The 16,990-nt window shown below is 61.9% G+C and overlaps 4 protein-coding genes across 8 annotated transcripts; 2 read left to right on the forward strand and 2 right to left on the reverse strand.

Annotated features, from left to right (window-relative positions):
- Nucleotides 1-1,083: 1,083 nt before the first annotated feature.
- Nucleotides 1,084-8,538, forward strand: BICDL2 (BICD family like cargo adaptor 2). Of its 4 annotated transcripts, none has more exons than XM_036089758.2 (10): nt 1,084-1,228; nt 2,476-2,771; nt 5,042-5,257; nt 5,393-5,509; nt 5,586-5,732; nt 6,596-6,787; nt 6,891-7,040; nt 7,478-7,608; nt 7,835-7,955; nt 8,051-8,538. In XM_036089758.2, exons 2-10 carry the CDS (start codon nt 2,490-2,492, stop codon nt 8,210-8,212), a joined length of 1,518 nt encoding a protein of 505 aa, XP_035945651.2. In that variant the 5' UTR covers nt 1,084-1,228; nt 2,476-2,489; the 3' UTR covers nt 8,213-8,538. The 4 variants fall into 4 exon arrangements, with proteins under 4 accessions (XP_035945651.2, XP_035945644.2, XP_077931068.1 ...); XM_036089751.2 differs by having other exon boundaries at nt 1,147-1,224; XM_078074942.1 differs by lacking the exon at nt 1,084-1,228 and having other exon boundaries at nt 1,691-2,771.
- A 38-nt stretch (nt 8,539-8,576) lies between these two features.
- THOC6 (THO complex subunit 6) lies at nt 8,577-11,377 on the reverse strand. Its single transcript, XM_036089882.2, has 13 exons — nt 11,239-11,377; nt 10,550-10,665; nt 10,379-10,443; nt 10,185-10,288; nt 10,064-10,101; nt 9,932-9,980; nt 9,737-9,808; nt 9,541-9,643; nt 9,401-9,450; nt 9,245-9,307; nt 9,036-9,146; nt 8,815-8,949; nt 8,577-8,737 (listed from the first exon to the last, which is right to left on the reverse strand). Exons 1-13 carry the CDS (start codon nt 11,275-11,277, stop codon nt 8,657-8,659), a joined length of 1,026 nt encoding a protein of 341 aa, XP_035945775.1. The 5' UTR covers nt 11,278-11,377; the 3' UTR covers nt 8,577-8,656.
- Nucleotides 11,378-11,642: 265 nt separating this feature from the next.
- HCFC1R1 (host cell factor C1 regulator 1) lies at nt 11,643-12,983 on the forward strand. Of its 2 annotated transcripts, XM_036089990.2 has the most exons (4): nt 11,646-11,776; nt 12,075-12,131; nt 12,241-12,369; nt 12,606-12,983. In XM_036089990.2, exons 1-4 carry the CDS (start codon nt 11,682-11,684, stop codon nt 12,739-12,741), a joined length of 417 nt encoding a protein of 138 aa, XP_035945883.2. In that variant the 5' UTR covers nt 11,646-11,681; the 3' UTR covers nt 12,742-12,983. The 2 variants fall into 2 exon arrangements, with proteins under 2 accessions (XP_035945888.2, XP_035945883.2); XM_036089995.2 differs by lacking the exon at nt 12,075-12,131 and having other exon boundaries at nt 11,643-11,776.
- A 242-nt stretch (nt 12,984-13,225) lies between these two features.
- TNFRSF12A (TNF receptor superfamily member 12A) lies at nt 13,226-15,342 on the reverse strand. Its single transcript, XM_036090011.2, has 4 exons — nt 15,181-15,342; nt 14,319-14,423; nt 13,930-14,064; nt 13,226-13,847 (listed from the first exon to the last, which is right to left on the reverse strand). Exons 1-4 carry the CDS (start codon nt 15,272-15,274, stop codon nt 13,792-13,794), a joined length of 390 nt encoding a protein of 129 aa, XP_035945904.1. The 5' UTR covers nt 15,275-15,342; the 3' UTR covers nt 13,226-13,791.
- Nucleotides 15,343-16,990: the final 1,648 nt, after the last annotated feature.

Here is a 16,990-nt window from a genome sequence, read left to right on the forward strand (position 1 = left end):
GCCCTCAGACCTGTTTGCAAAGGAATTGGGCACCCCTCCTTTGCGTTGGCAGGAAACCTTCTCCCAGCCCTCCTGGGACCCAGCAGTCCCAGCCCCTAAACCACCCCTCCAACGAGTCCTTGCACCCGTTTTCCCACAAGTCAGGAGGTCCAGCTCCCATCTTCCTTATTTCTCTAGAACCCAGGCAGCTAGGCCCCAGTCCCCCAAGACTCAGGAGTCCCGACAGCCAGCCAGAGGCCTGGGAGCCAGGTGCCCCCAGCTGACAAAAGCCAATAGCGCACATCTCTGCCCAACTTCACATTCAGTAATGTCCTCGGTAGCTTGAAATCAGCCGGGCAGGGAGCACAGTACCTCAGAAACTGCCAAGTCAACAAACTGGGGCTTTCTTTTTCCCCAGAAAGCCTGTTGTGGAAGAGCTACCAGCACACCAAGTGTTCCAGCTCTCCCTTTGTCCCTGCCCCCCAGGCCAGGAGGCCCCGGACCGCGGGCCAGGGAGCCCTGGGAGTCTGGAGGGACTCATCCCCCGCATGCCCAGGCTGCCTTGGGCTGGACCCGGCCCTGAATCCTCCTGGTCTCCACACCGAGTCCTCTGTCCTCGGACTGGAGCATGGGGTCCAGCCTCGTGCCACCTCGAAACTGAGAGCCCCGAGTTCAGAGGCACACACGCTGAGGTCTCAGCACGGGAATTAGCACACACCCTCAAGTCACACTTCTGAGGTTCACATTCAAGTTCTGTCGGTGTAGCCCCAGCAAGTTAGGGGTCCCCCCTCAGCCTCAGCTTCCTCATCTGTAAAATAGGATGATAGCAGTTCCTGCTTCCTTAGGATGTCATAAAAGTAAACTAGTTGTGCCCATAAAAGAACTTACTTAGCAGAGTGCTTAATATGTTATATTTGTCCTTGTTGTCATTCTCAGTAATGTCCTATCCCACAGGGCAGTTGTGAGGGGAAAGGAGCTGACGTCTGTGCTCAGCGTCACCTGCACCCCACAGGTGCTCAATTAATGGGGCCCATGGTTTCTGACGGCAGCAAGATGGGTCGGTGCCGCAGAGCTGGGTGGACGCGACTTTTCTTCAGCCCCGCCGGGCCATTCCGGCCGCCAGGGGGCGCCCCAGTCCCGCCCGCGGCACCGCCCCCTCACCTGCGCCGGCCGGGCACCTGGCGCCGCCTCCGGAAGAGGGGATCGGGGACCGCGGGGACCTTGGAGGGAGCCCGGCCGGCGTCGGTGGGTGAGAACCTGGGGGGCGCCCGAGGACAGGGGCCGTTGGAACTTCGGGCAGGACAGAGTCGGGGCGAGCGGGCGCCGGGGGTAGTGTGGTCGGGCCTGACTCCTGGGGCCGGCAAGCGGGGGGCACGGGCAGGAAAGTAGGTGGTCGGTGAGCTTCGGACGCCTGGGGCCGGGGGGTCGAGGGGCTGGGGACCCAGACGCCTGGGTCGAGGTCCTAAACAGCAGCTCGGTGCGAGGAGGTGCGAGGAAGCGGGAGGAGGAGGAGGAGGGGCGCCCCCGGGTCTCCAGAGCGGGGTCGCGCCCACAGGGGCCACCTCAGGAAGACTCTGGGTCCCCGCTGTGCTGGGACAACCGCGACAACTGGGTCCTGCGGCTAGGGCTGGGCTTGGACACCTCGGGAGGAAGGGACAGGTGTGTGTGTGCATGTGTGTGTAAGGGGTGGGGGGACCTCCAGAGCGCTGGAGGTGGGGAGGGTGCCAGCGAAGTCTGGTGTGTCTCCTCCTTCTGAGCCCCTGAATGGCTGGGTCCTAAGCAGCCCTAGGAGAGCGCCACCGGGCTCCCGTCCCCAGGGGCGAGCAGGGAAGTAAACAGAAACCTGGAGTGGTGGGGCGCAGTCTGCTGGCACAACCTGTTACCTGGCCCTGCCCTGGGCCTGACCTGGGGCCCCTGGGAAAGTGGGGCCAACACTCCAGAATGGGAGGACTGGATCTGGGCACCTGAGTTCCAAGGGGACCAAAACACTTGGATCTTGAGAAAAGAGGAAAACGGACCAGGATACCTGGGAGGGCAGGGGGCCAGGGACCTGGACTTCTCAAAGAGGAGGGGTCCGCACACCTAAATTCCCAAGGCCTGTATTCTTGGGAGGGGAAGGGACTGAGCTCATCTTGAGTCCTGAGTCTCTTAGAACTTGTGTTCTAGGAAGAGTTTCCCAGCTGGTGAGGGACTGGGAGCCAGAACAGCTAAGGTGTGGGCCGTGGGGGGCACTGTCAGTAGTGGGGGGCACCTGCGGTCCTGGGGCACTGGGGCAACGGCAGCTCATTTCCTTGTGCTCCCTGCCTCAGTTTACCCTGGGGACATTAACGGAGCTGGGTGGCCAAGACACAGATCATTAACCCTGCATGGCCCAGGGAGGCTTTGGCTGCAGGACTGAGAGGGCCAGATGTTGCCCAGCAGGGGGCAAGTCCCAATGGGCTGCAGAACAGAGTGTGCGGCAGCTGCCTCTCCCCACTGACGCACCTGTGCCCACAGATGCTGCAGGCGCCATGAGCTCCCCACAAGGACCAAGCTTCCTGTCGGGGCTGCTCTCTGGAGGTGCGTCCCCCAGTGGCAATGAGGGCTTCTTCCCCTTTGTGCTGGAAAGGCGGGACTCATTCCTGGGAGGGGGCCCAGGGCCCGAGGAGCCCGAGGACCTGGCCCTACAGCTGCAGCAGAAGGAGAAGGACCTGCTGTTGGCCGCAGAGCTTGGCAAGATGCTTCTGGAGCGCAATGAGGAGCTACAGCGGCAGCTGGAGACACTGAGCGCCCAGCACTCTGAGCGTGAGGAAGTGAGCTGGTGGCACAGGGCAGGGGTGGGACAGGGGACAGGGTGAGCAGACAGAGGACAGGTAGGAGGGTCCAGGTGGGCGGGCAGGTGGGAGGCAGGTGGGCAGGGGGAGGAAAGCCAGGCAGGGGGATGGCCCAGTCTTGCTGGCAGTTAAGAACACGGGCTCTGTGGACAAGTCGAGATCTGGCTTTAGACCTCTGCCTGGCTGTGTGACCCTGGGCCAGCCACTGGCCTTCTCTGAATCTTGGGTCTGGCTCCTCTGCAGGATAGCGCAAGCCCAGCCAGGAGTTATCGGGTTTCTCCTCCCTGCCTTGCTCTGGGCTCAGCCCTTTCCGTGCATTATCTCCGTCAATTCTCGCCTAATCCTGGGAGGTAGAAGAATTCCTCCCTCTGCCCAGGCTGTCCTCAGCCACACAGTCATTCCAAGGGTCACATCTGGCCCCCTAGACACCCTGGACACCACTGACTCCAGCATCCGTATAGCCCCAACCACTGCCCCCGAGATGGGGAGTTTATGCCCCTCACTTCCTCCCCAGGCCACCTAATGGGCATCTCAACATAAGTGGCGCTCTTGACTCTGACCCCATCACTGGTGGTCCTCATCCCGGCTTCCCATCTTCTCAGGACCAGAGCCCGAGCATCTCATGACCTCTCTTCTCCCACGTATGCAAGCCCTGTGGATTTCACCTCTAAACTAGATCTCGAATCCACCCACTTCCCGTGGTCTCTGCAGCCTCCCAGCTGGCCGCAGCCAACAGCACCTCTGCCCCAGCCCCACAGCCGCCTCCTCACTCATCTGCAGCTTCCACTCCCGCCCCCGGCAGCCCATTCTCCATGCTCCATTCTAGGGCAGCCAGAGGGATCTTCAAGAATTGCAAATCGGATCATTTCAGTCCTTGCCTAAAATCCCCCAACGGCTCACCATCACACTTAAAATGACACTGAGACTCTTCACCAGGGCCCGAAAGTCCCCGCGCGAGGGCCTCGGCCGGCCACACAGCCATCCTCCCCTAGGACCTCTTTTCAGTTCCTTGAGTAACCCACATGTGTTCCCTTAGGACCTTTGCACCTGCAGATCCTTGGTGTAGCCCTCTTCCTTCCTCCGCTTTAGGTGTGAATTCAAACATCACTTTCTCTTTAAAGGACCCCCCAACGTACCCCACTCTTCTTCATCAGAGTTTCTTTACAGCCCTAACATTCCCTCTGAAATGACCAAGTTCGAGCATGTGTCCGTTTGCCTGTGACTCTCTGGAGTTTAAGCTGCTGGAGGCTGGGAACTTGGTGGTCTCGCGTACTGCACATAGCCAGACCCCACAACGGGAGGAGCTCAGAAAGTACTGGACGGATGGCTAGGTGGCTGGAACCCAGAGGTATTAAGGGACTTGTTCAATCACAAAGCAGCAGCAGAGCAGGGCGCCAGCCAGGACAATTGGACCCTGAACCTGGGGATTTAATCCGAGAGTTGTGTTGCCCCCACAATATTTGGTTAAGAGTTTGGCCACCTGGGTTGGAATCCCTGCCTCACTGATTTACTGTGTGTCCTTGGGCCAGGCATTTAACTTCTCTGAGCCCCAGATTACTCATATATAAAATAAGTACATTAACAATTCTAACTGTGGTTGATTAAATGAAATGGTACCAGGAAAGCGCTAGCACAGGGCCCGGCAGAAGTACCTGCTGGTATTTGGAGCAGCATACGGTTAGCGCCGCCTTCCTGCTTTGAGAGTTTATAGAGAGTGGGGGCGAGAAGCTGGCCCCCCGACTTGCCTGCCTCCCCAAGCTGGGCACCTGGGTGTGCCAAGAGCGTCCCCCTGCTGGTTGGACAGGTTTTGGGGAGGGCACGCAGAGGCGCGGGGCCCAGGCGGGGCTGGCCAGGGTTAATTAGAGGGAGCTGGCCGAGAGGAGCTGGGGGAGAGGGGCTGAGCGGAGGCTGAACCTCCAGAGCCCCTGGAACATCGGTTGGTGAGGCCATGGGCCGGGGCTTAAATTCTGCCAGACTCAGGCGCCAAAAACGGCGCCTGCGACTTCGGGTCCAGAAGCCCAGGCAGCACACAGAGGTGAGTGGCCATCAGGGAGCCCCACTCTCCTCCGGTCCCAGGTCAGCTCCTCCCGCCTGACCTGGAAACCTCTCCACTCCCCCTCGCCTCCAAGGCTCTGGTTTTCACTCTCTGCCTGCTTCTCCCTCTTGCTTCCACGCCTGTCTCAGACCCGCCCAGACCCCTTTTGCATCTGTTCACTCCAGCCTCACCCCCTCTGTCCTGGCCCCCACAGCGGCTGCAGCAGGAGAACCATGAGCTCCGCCGGGGCCTGGCAGCGCGGGGCGCAGAATGGGAGGCCAGAGCTGTGGAGCTGGAGGGGGACGTGGAGGCCCTGCGGGCCCAGCTGGGAGAGCAGCGCGCCGAGCAGCAGGGCAGTGGGCGTGAGCGGGCGCGGGCCCTCAGTGAGCTCAGCGAGCAGAACCTCCGGCTCAGCCAGCAGCTGGCCCAGGTGGGAGAACCGACCCTGTGTCCCCGGCAGAATGAGGGCAGATGCCTGGGTCCCAGTGTGGGGGTTGGTGCACTGGGCTTGGGGTCAAGGCTTAGGGCCAGCTGAGGACTCCACTGTCTTCCCCCCCCCCCCCAGGCCTCGCAGACCGAGCAGGAGCTTCAGAGAGAACTGGATGGCCTCCGGGGGCAGTGCCAGGCTCAGGTCCTGGCAGGAGCAGAGCTGAGGACGCGGCTGGAGAGTCTGCAGGGGGAGGTGAGAGCCAGCTGGGGCTGGGGGTGATCCAGGGCTGGCCCAGCACCTCCCCTCCAGCTCTGAGGTCTCTCCCCAGAACCAGATGCTGCAGAGCCGCCGGCAGGACCTGGAGGCCCAGATACGAGGCCTGCGTGAGGAGGTGGAGAAGGGCCAGGGCAGGCTACAGGCCACCCATGAGGAGCTGCTGCTACTGAGGCGGGAGAAGCGGGAGCATAGCCTGGAGGTGACCGGTGGGGTGAGGGCAGGGGGGTGCATCTGGCCAGGGCATGGGCCACTGTCTCGGGGCTTCCTGGGAAATGAGGCCAGAGAGGGATCCCAGGGAGCCCCAGAAGCTGGGCCAAGAGAGCACGGGCATTAGCCCAAGGGCAAGTGGGAGCCTAGGAAGGTGACTGAGCAGCGGTGGTCTGCCTTTAGAGTCTGGCAGTTAGGAGGCCAGGGGGTAGGCTGAAGCCAGAGATGACGGGGGCTTGGACCAGTCTGGGGCAGTGGAGATGGACAAAAGGAAATGACAAGAGGCAGCACGGCCTGATGTTTGAGATCTCAGAATCTTGCACTTTGTGGTGAAATAACGTGGGCCCTTATCCCAACACCCCTTCCTACTATTGTGGGACGCCCAGCCTCAATTTCCTTGTCTGTGAGAGGGGATCGGAATGGTAGAGAGCCGCAGTGAGGGTGAGGCACTCAGCACAGCGCGGGCTTAGAAGGAAGGATCAATAAACGCTGGATGACGGCATTAACGAGTAGCAGGCCGACCGGTCGGGGAAGGGGGCGGTGCTCCGCCAGGTGACCTGATGGGGTGGGGCTGGAGGGAGGGTGATGGGAAACTTTAAAGCCAGGGCACCTGTCTGCGCCCTGCTTTATAGACGAGGAAGTTGGTATCTGCCGAGGGGAACTGCGCGGCCCAAGGCCGCCCAGCGATCTGGGAGTGGGAGCAGGATCCCTGGGGTGCTCCGACAAGCAGGACTGCCTGGCTCTGGGTGGCGCGCCGGCGCCCCCTGTAGGCCGGCGGCGGGATGAAGGCGCCCGGCGCACTGGCTGACTGCCCACGCTTCTGTCCTTCTGTCTGTCCCTCCTGTCCCTCCGCAGCTGGAACGCGCGCGCTCCGAGTCCGGGGAGGCATTGAGCGCGCTGCGGAGGCTGCAGAGGCGCGTCTCGGAGCTGGAGGAGGAGTCGCGCCTTCAGGACGCCGACGTGTCGGTAGCCTCACTGCAGTCAGAGCTTGCTCATAGCTTCGACGGCGACCAGGACCAGAAAGTGGACGGACGCAGGGACGCCCCGGTGAGCTCGCGGCCCACTAGCCCCCACGTGCCATGCAGACTCCGCCCCTCTTCCTTTTCCCAGGAGGTCCGACACCTCACTGACTGATTCCTTTGGCGAACAGAACACTCGGTCCCCTGAGCTCCAAGAGGCGTTCAGCCACCAGCCTTCACCCCAAGAGGAGAGCCTGGAGCCTCCCAAGAAGCGAGCATCTCTAAGGCCAGGGGAGATACTAGAGGAGAAGGAGGCCGAAGTGGCCCGGCTGCAGGATGAGGTGTGGCAGTGGGAGCATAGCGCTGGATGTAGACCCCCTCCCAAGGCCAGTTTCTCTTGCCCATCTACACCTCTTGAGATTTTGCGCACTAATTCCCCCTCTACCTGGATCTATCTTCATCCCAACAAACTTGTAGTCATGCTTCAGAAACCAGCCTATACGCCACCTCTTCCAGGAAGTGGGCCGCATTCCCCCCCCTTTGTCCCACCTCCTAATGCTTCTCCCAGCATCCTTTCTGCAGGCTTATACCACCCATCCGGCCCTGCCCCCACCCCATCCTGCACCAGCCTGGGGGCTCAGAAGATTCATCTCCAGCACAGGCCGCGGCTGCCCCGAGTGTTTGTGGAGCAGGCAGGGGAGGGCCTAGAGACCCGAAGCCCTGGCTGCTGGGAGATCTAGAGGCCTACCTGCCTCTCTTCACCTTCCCCTGCCCACAGATCACGCTGCAGCGGGCAGAGTTACAGTCCCTGCGGGAGGAGCTGCAGAGGCAGAAGGAGCTGCGGACACAGGAGGACCCCGAGGAGGCCCTTAGCGGCGCCCTCTCGGATCGGGATGAAGCTGTGAACAAGTGAGCTTCTCCCACCATCCACCATAGCCCCAGTGGGACTACAGGGCACCCTAGGCCTTCGATTCCCCCACACGTGATATAATTATCCCCACCCACCAGGAGCCCTCCAACCTTGCTTCTGGTGTTAGCGGCACTACTCCCGTCCGGGTCCCCGCAGCGTCCGGCCACCCCCGCTCGCTGAGGCCCGAGCGCCCTAGGACCCACTCTCTGCCCCTCTTGCCTGCAGGGCGCTGGAACTGTCCCTGGAGCTCAGCCGCGTCTCTCTGGAGCGGGACTCGCTCTCCCGGGAGCTGCTTCGCACTATCCGCCAGAAGGTGGCGCTGACGCAAGAGCTGGAGGCCTGGCAGGTGAGGGGCGGGGGCCTGAGGCGGCGGGAGCCGGAAGGGGCGGGGCCAGTGCGCTGACCCCCCCGCCCCCCTCCCGCCGGCTGCTGGGCCCGCAGGACGACATGCAGGTGGTGATCGGCAAGCAGCTGCGCTCGCAGCGCCAGAAGGAGCTGAGTGCGGCCGGATCTGCCTCTCGTCGCGCCGCACCGCGCTTCTCGCTGCGCCTGGGCCCTGGGTCCGCCGGCGGCTTCCTGAGCAATCTCTTCCGAAGGACCTGAAGGCTGGGCGAAGGGGGCCGCCCATGCCCTCTGGTTCACTTTCCTCTTCTGGCCAGTGTAGCACCAGAGCCCTGATTGTCTTCCAGAGGGGGCTGGTGCCCTCCCCGCCCCGGGAAGCCGGGCAAAGGCTCAATGGGAGCAGGGGCCAGCTTTGGGGGCCAAGGGCCCCAGGTGGGTGGCGGGGCAGGTGAGGCAGAGCTGAGTTTTCAATCTATATAGACCTATATTTTCTAAGCACCCTGGGTCTGCCATGCTCCAGGGCAGAGATGGGGGTGGGTATTTATGTATCAAGATCAAACAGTAATATATAAAAATCATTACACCGACTTGGCCTCCATTCTTGGGAAGAACATGAATGGGAAAATAACCTGAAAATTTATTTATTAAAAAAAAGAAAGAAAAAAGCACTCCAAATCCCTGGGATGGAAGAGGTGTTGCCAGAGGTCAGAAGGACAAGGAGAAGGCGCGGTAGCCCAGATTGGTGAAGACATCCACCCGGCAGCTGTTACCTGCAGCTGTCAGGACCTGGAGGCAAGAGGGGGGTGACTGGCCTGTCCACATATGTGGCCCCCCGGACCCCCACAGCCCCTTGCAGAACCCACCTTGCACTCGGGTGCTGCTGGCTGCTGGTTGAGACTGAGGCTAAGCAGCCCTGGGGAGGAGCCAGGCACCTGGGCCTTGAGCTCCCCACTCAGCTGCCACTGGTTGACACAGCGGCCCTGGCCGGCAGACAGAATCTGTGGAGGGCAGGGAGGGGGGTCGGGGGTCAGGACTGGAGAGGGGAACTGGGCAAAGGTGGCAGAAGCAAGACAGAGGGCCTCACCAGGTCCTGGTAGAAGGTGACGTGTTTCTGTGGCGCCCGCATGGGGAAAATGGTGGTGGGTGTGGAGGATCGGAGGTGCCAGAGGGTAAGTGCTGGGCCGCCTCCACAGACCTGGGCAGAAAGGTGGGGATCCCCAGCCACTGTAAGCTCAGGCCCTCAGCTGGCAGGGCCCGGAGCGGTCACCCCATTCTACACCTCGCCCTGCTCACCATCCAGTCTGAGTCAGTTGCCAAACATCCGATCCAACGCCCATTGTGGGGTCTTGAGCACTCCTAGGGGGAAGGACGGGAAGAGAGAAGGAGATGAAGATACAGGGGATGCCTAGGAAGGTAGAAGGGAGGACAGGGCATGGGGTGTGCCCTCACCTCATGCTTATACACCTCGATGGTCTGGACTTCCTTGGCTGTGCGGAGGTCTGTGGGGAAAGAACCATGAGAAGAGCCCGGCTGGCCCCAATCTCCCTCGCCGCCATCTCATCTTTCCCTCCAACCGGACACTAACTTACCCCAAAGTCTCACGGCTCCATCCTCGCCACCCGACAGCACTTCAGGGCTCCGCTCCCGCAGTGCCAGGCAGTGGATATAGTCCGTGTGGCCCCGGAGGGCCCGCTGCAGGAGGAGGGCCGCTGTCAGGAGGAGATCCAGGAAGAATGCCCCTACTCCCATCCAGCCCTGACCACCCCAGCTCCATGGCTTGCTCACTGTGAAGGCCCCAGTCTCGAGGTCCATCGTATGCAACTGACAGTCTCCCCCTGCCAGGATGAGAGAATTCTCCTACAGAAGAAGGCAAGGTGGAATCACAAGTCAATGTCGAATCAGGACAGGAAGAGGGGAAAGGCTTTTAAGTTTGGACCAAGAACAGGGCAGAGTAGAGCCCCAGTCACAAAGGGATCAGACCTTGGGGACGAGAAGCAAAGCATTGATCTCAGGCACTTCTAGGCTGGTCCTGGGAGAGAGAAAGCGAGGTCAGCTCCGATGAGGCGCTACCTTCACCCCCAAGTACCTTCTGCCCACATGGCCCTAGCTCACCTGTATGGGGGCTGACGCCGCCACAGCTCCTTACAGCCCTTCATGGAGGAAAACACTGGATCATGTCAGAGGCTCGCTGGGACCAGGAACCCCAGCCGTCCCCCAGTTCCACACTCCTTACCTTCTTGAGGATCTCTGCCCAAAGCCAGGCCTTCACCTCCCCATCCCCAGCACTGAGCAGATGTCGATCAGTGGAGACCATGCTGTAGACTGGCCCATCATGGGCTAGATGGAAATGCAGGACCTGAGTGACCCTGTCCTGTTCCCCTCCCCTACCCGGGGGTTCTCTAAGCCAGACTCAATGGCTGCACCCACCTTGGAATGTGACCACAGGCTTCTTACTTTCTTCTTTGGCCTCAGAGCTCAAAGCAGCAGACAAGCTGAAGGGAGAGGGGAGGGCAGCCTGAGAGTCAGAAGCAGGGGGCATCAGTCCCAGGGGGTACAAGTGGTAGAGCTACCGGGTGGTGGGAGCAGGGCTGAGGGTACCTGAAGATGGCTATCTGCCCATAATTGTTGCCAGCTGCCAGGAACTTCCCGCAGGGTGAGACACTCTGGGAGAAAATGGTCATGTGGAGCCGCTGCAGGGCCTGAAACACTTCCATCTGTGGGGAGAGGCTGCATGGAGGCTACCTGGGACATCTAGGACCTGCGAGTCAGACTCCTTCCTGCTTCCCCTGCCGCCTGTCCGGCCTCTCACTGCCCAGATCGCTCAGCCATCCTTTGAGGCGGACCACCAAGTGGGTGCCTGCCCATTGAGTCCCAGGGCTTGCTCCAAGAACAGGGTGAGGAAGCGGGCACCTGAGGCATGACGTCTACCGGGACCTTGAGCAAGCACCCAGCCTGGCCTCCAAGGTTCCTCAAGTGTCAAATGGAGCTCACGGGAGACTGTCACAGGTGTCTGAGCTCCTGTATCGAGCTTCGCATACAGCTGCCTCATAATAAGCGCTTAAAAAGTGGCTCCATTACTCCAGTACAGAAAAACATACTGACTTCTAATCCCTACTCTCCTACTTTCACGTTAGGCCCCTAAGGTCTTGCTGCGTTACCCTCCCGTTCCCGGGTCACAGTCCGAGTCCCACGCAAAACAGAGCTCAGGGCACGACTCCTTGCCGCCCCTTCCGAACGGGTCATGGACTACAAACCCCAGAATGCACCGCGCACCACGCCCTCCTCACCTGACCCAGAGGTACAGCGTATGGCACAGCTCGCTCCATATGGAGAACTACAAATCCCAGAGTGCTCAGCGCGACGCAGCTTCACGCGTCTGGCCGTGCCCGCGAGCGGTTCCCCTTTGGGGCACCGCACAGCCCCAACACCGCCGGCCGTCCCGGCGCGAAGGCGGCCGCCGAGTATTACCCAGAGCCTCAGGATCCCAGGTGACCGCCGTGAAGATCGCCAACAAGAAGTAGCTCCCACCGCAGCCCCGCTACTCCAGATCCCCTCCCCCACCTCGCCGAGCCCACCGGCCTTCTAGCCCCGCGTCGCTCGCCTTCCGCGCCTGCGCAGAACCTCGCCGCCGCGCGCGCCTAAAACCACGCCCCTCGCGCTGGACCACGCCCTCTGAGGCTCCGCCCTGTCGGCCGGATCCCACCCTCTGCCTGCAGGACCCCGAACCCAAATGATCCTGCAGCAGCCCCTGGAACGAGGCCCCCCAGGTCGGGCCCAGCGGGACCCACGGGCCGCGTCGGGGACGCCCCGAGCCCAGGACGTGAGGTGTGTGTAAGGGCACTGGGTGGGCCTGGCCCAGGGGCCCAGGAGCTTTGGCTGTGGGCTCAGGGCTGGTCTGCAAGATGACACGCGGTGGGGCGAGTCGGCAGGGCTTGGGCATAAGCTGAGACTGGGCTGAGAGTTCTGAGGCAGGCTGCTGGCTAGGCTGGGAGATGGGGTGACTTAGGTGTCAGCTGAGACGGGTGGTCTGGGGACTTCCTGGCTTACACTGCAGGCACTGGAGAGCAGATCCTGGGGATGGGGCCAAGAGGGTGGGGTGCACCTGGCTTTCTTTTCTTCCCAGCTCCCCTCTCCGAGGAGCTGTGCCCATGAGCACCAAGCGGCGCCTGGAGGAGGAGCAGTGAGTTTGGGGGCAGGGAGGGACTCCCAAGACCTCTGTCACATTAGGTCCCCATCAGACTGCCACCAATGTGAATGTCCCAGCCTGCCTTTCTTCTGTCTCTCCCCAGGGAGCCCTTGCGAAAACAGTTCCTTTCTGAAGAGAACATGGCCACCCACTTCTCTCGACTCAGCCTGCACAATGACCACCCTTACTGCAGCCCCCCCATGGCTTTCCCCCCATCTCTGCCCCCACTCAGGTAGGCACCATCCACCATCCACCGTCTGGGCCTTCTGGAGGATCACATCCCATCTTGGAGCCAGTCTCTAGGCCCTGCCTCATCCTGCTATTTTTAGCTTCTAGCCAACCTCTGTTGTTTCCCATCTTGGCTCCTTGGAAGGTGCTGGCAGCCCAAGAGCTCTTGGTGACCTGGACCTGGTGGGAGGTGGCTCTTCCAGGCCAGCCTCAGCCCCATGCTGTTATTTCCTTTTCCAGGAGCCCTTGCTCTGAGCTGCTTCTCTGGCGCTACCCTGGGAACCTGATCCCTGAGGCCCTCCGGCTGCTGAGGCTAGGGGACACCCCCACCCCCCACTACCCTGCCACCCAAGCTGGAGAGATAATGGAGCTCTGAGTGCTGGTGGGCAGTATTTCTGCCCACCTTCCTTCTTCCCCACAACAGAGAAGACCAGCATCCCTACTGAGGGACCAGCTGTCCTAAATATTCTCCAGACTAGGCCTCTGGGCCCCAGGACCTACCCTCTACAGAGGACACTGAATCCCACAGAGCCCTGGGGAGGGAGGGGCAGGAGGGACAGGAGCATGGGAAGGGAGGCATTCCCCCCAGAACTGAATAAAGATTGCTGAGCAAATGAAGGCTTCAGTCTGGAACCCTGGGGCCTTTGGGAAGGAAGGTGGGAAGGCTGGGGCGCTGGATGCTTGGGGTTTCTCAGAATCTTCCCTGGAAAAAACGGTCAGGGGCCCGGCCAGGTCCTGGCAGGCTGGGCTCAGGCATTGAGAATGTGTGAGTCAGAGCCTCACCCCCACCCCCGCGGCTGACTCACTCCTCCCTCCAGCTCTGGGAAGTTGGGCTGGGGATCATGCCACTCTCCGAACCATTTAAAGTTAAAGATTCTTTTATTAATAAATTCTCCCGCCCTTCCAAACTCTCTCCCCAAAATAAATATTTCCCCCCCTTTGGGGGTTGGGGGGGACAGTGTTTTAGGGCCAGCCCCCCTAGAGGGCCAGCCCCCTAGTGTTAGCAACAGGTCCCTAACCCCCCAGACAGAGACCCCATGGTGGAATTTCAGTACATCTGAGTGGGTGGGGCCTGGTGTTGTCTGGCCCTCAGGTCAGCCTGGCCCTCAGGCCATGGGGGTGGAGGGAGGGACGCCTTGTGCAAATGCTGCGGTTCCTTAGTGTCAGCTGTCTGGTGTGAGCCCGCGTGGGTCTCCTTTCCTGTCCTGGAGCCAGAGACAGGGCAGTCAGACACCTTGGAAGGCTCCTCTGAAGCCTGGGCCCAGGCCTCGGAGAGCTGATTCACCAGTCCCCCATCCCTCCACACCCCTGTGGTTGGAAGAGTCTGGCTCTGGCTGTCTCGGGTGAGGGAGCGGGCTCCAGAATGAATGAATGAATGAATGAATGGTGAGTGGGTGGGGCCTCCTGCTGGCAAGGGCTCTCACTGTCACTGGATCAGTGCCACACCAGGACAGCCCTCCCCGCCGGTCTCCTCGATGGGGGCTGCAAAATAAGAAGAGGCGTGGTCAAGAGCAGGGGAGATGTTGAGGAATGATTGGGGGGAGGGCGGGCCTGGCTCACTTACTAGTAAACTTCTCTCTCCTGCGGCACCGTCTCCAGACCAAGAAGCCAGAAAGCAGTCCCAGCACGAGAGCTAGGCTCAGAGCACCCCCCAAGATGGGCCACAGCAGTGGGAAGGAGGCTGGAGGGGCCGCAGCGCCTGGGGGCAGGACTCCAAGTTAGACCTCGCCCCTTTCGGTACTAGCCCCGCCCCCTAGATCTGAGCCCCAAGCCTTTCCCCCACCTTGGCCCCTGCCCTGATCCGATCCCTTCCCCACCCCAACTCCCACCTCCCTTCCTGATTAATTCCCCAGATCTGAAGCCCACTGCTCCCCTCTCCACCCCCGCAAACTCTCTCCGACTCTGGGGTCCGCTCGCCCCCGGTCCCTCTCCCCCCCCCCCCGCTCCACTCACAGCCCAGGCAGAAGTCGCTGTGCGGTCGCGCCGGGCACGACGCGCAGTCCATGCACTTGTCGAGGTCCGCGCTCCAGGAGCTGCCGCGAGAGCAGGGGGTGGTGCCTGGGGAGGGGGCCGCGGGTCAGAGGCTGGGGCGGGGCACGGCTATTCTGGGGGCTGAGGTCAGGGTCGGCCGGCTCGAATAACGTGAGTCACCGGCGCCCTCCCCCCGCATTCCTCACAGGTGACCGCACGGCCCGACCGGGACTCAGCAGCGTGGGGGAAAGGGGGGCCTAGCGCGGGACGCTGTGGGGGGGGGTATCAGGTCCCCACACCACCACCCCCCGCAGCCGGCGGGTGACTCACTCCTGGGCACCGGGCCCGACCCCAGTCCCTCCCCCCGCATAGCTGGGCACTGAAGTCACCGGATGGAAGGGGGCACCCCACATGGCATAGAGGGTACAGACCCCCGTGCCCTCGATACCACCCCCCCCCCCGAGACTCTTCGGTCACTGGGGCCAGACAGACCAGGTACTGAACAGGATGGGGGCGTGCCTTCTCACCGAAGGAGACATCCCGCCCTCAAACTTTCTCCCTCTACTTCCGAGTCTGGACTTACTAGGACAGAAGCCACCCCTCCATTTGAACAGGGGGGAAACTGAGGCTGGGACTGCGGATGAAGTTCGGAGCGAGATGAACCTCTCCTGGCCAGGGAGGGCGGTGTCTGGAAACCACCTAACCCAGAATCCCCGTGTCCGCCTAGTTCCCCCCAGTTCGGCCCCGTTCTCTGGGTCCCCAATGCCGACTCCCCGATCCCCGGTGAGAGGCTCCCCGGGCCCCCGCGGCCTCCCGCCCAGCCCGGGCCCCGCCCCCGGCGTACCTGGCACTCGCTCCCCGACCGCCGCGCCCAGCAGCGCCAGCCCGAGCCCCAGCACGAGGAGCCGCGGCAGCGGACGCAACGGACCGGGAACCATTGTGCGCGTCCGGCGGCCGTGGCCGTCTGAGCCTGCCGCGCGCGGGCCGGGGCGGACAGCGGCGACCCCGCCTCCGCCCCCGCCTTCCGGGGCGGCTCCCTCGGCTCGGCCCGCCCCGCCACCGGCTCTTGGACGCCCCGCCCCGCCTGGCCCGCTAAGTTCAGTCATTCGCTCCACAAGCACCAACTCGGTGCGCCAGCGGCTGGGACCCCGCAGGGACGCAGACCTGGCCCTGTCCTGTGGATGCTGAAGTCCGGGAAGTTGGGGGTGGGAATCAGACACGAACAACCCATTTCAAAGATAACTGCAGCTTTCGGAAGGGAAAAAGAAGGGGGGGAAATCGGAGGGAGAGACGAACCATGAGAGACTATGGACTCTGAGAAACAAACTGAGGGTTCTAGAGGGGAGGGGGGTGGGGGGATGGGTTAGCCCGGTGATGGGTATTAAGGAGGGCACGTACTGCATGGAGCACTGGGTGTTATACGAAAACAACGAATCGTGGATCACTACATCAAAAAAACGAACGATGTATGGTGACCAACATAATAAAATAAAATGTAAAAAAAAAAATAACTGCAGCTTTCTTAAGGGCCCCGGGATATAATGATAACGACATAACAAATAATAATAATAAGTCTTTAATTTCTACCTTAGGACATAGCTACACAGTAAAATGTGGGCTTGTTGTCTCCGATTTTTCCGAGTATGAAACTGAAGCTTGGGAAGGTTAGGTGAGTTCCCAGGGTCACAGCACTAGTAAGTAGCGGAGTCAGGAGCCAAGCTCTGGCCCCATGCCCTGTGCCCTGACCCACTGCGGGCCGGCGTTAGCCAGCTGAGGTCCCAGCGCCCGGGCCACATGCGGGCGCAGCGGCCCCAGGCTCGAGCGACCCCAGCTGACGAGGTTGAGATTCGCGCGCCCGCGATCTGGAATGGGGTCTCTGCCCCTCCCCGGGGCGGTGGTCCAGTGACGTCACTGCCTCTTTAAGACCCCCCGCCTCCGCCCCCCGTCCGCACACTCTGCGGTTCCTACGAATCCCTGTAGACTTCTTCGCAGGTGAGCCGGGGGAAATGCCAGTGTTGGAGGGGAAGAGGCGGACTCCTCGAGGAGTGGGGTGCAGGGGGCGTGGCGGCGTGGGTGGGGGTGCATGTAGAGAACTTGGACTTACCTGGGTGGGGGGGCCACCGGGGCACAGCCCCTGGGCGGGGGTCTGCACCGAAGCCGCGGAGAGCTGATCAGGTCCTTCTGCAGCCACGGAAGGGTTAAACGCCCCTCCCCCTCCCCGGGACAAAGGCACCGAAACCCGGGCGCCCCTCCCCCACCTGCGCTGCTCTCTGGGGCGGGGCTCCCCTCCCCCTCACCTACCGGAGCGGACCCTGCTGATAACCGCCGCCATTAAGCCCTTCCCGCAGCGCGGCTCACAGGCCGGGGGTCTGCGGACCCTTCTTCGGACCGGACTCAGAAGGGAAATAGGGATCGAAAGCAGGAGGGGGCGCCCTCGGACCAAGGTGGCCCCGTAGTGTGCGGAAAGAGAAGTGGTCGAGGGCAGGGGTAGGGTCTTGGAGGGGAGAGGTGCCGGGTGCATAGGCCGGCGCTAACACCGCCAGAGGCGTGGAGGGCCGACACCCGGGTTGGGATGAGCGCGGTCTGGGCCGCCCCGTCCGATCTCCCCCGAGGTCTTTAGCCCCGCCAGGTATGGGCGGGATGCAAATGAGGAG

Source organism: Halichoerus grypus, chromosome 6 (genome assembly GCF_964656455.1).
Source record: "Halichoerus grypus chromosome 6, mHalGry1.hap1.1, whole genome shotgun sequence".
NCBI lineage: Eukaryota > Metazoa > Chordata > Mammalia > Carnivora > Phocidae > Halichoerus > Halichoerus grypus.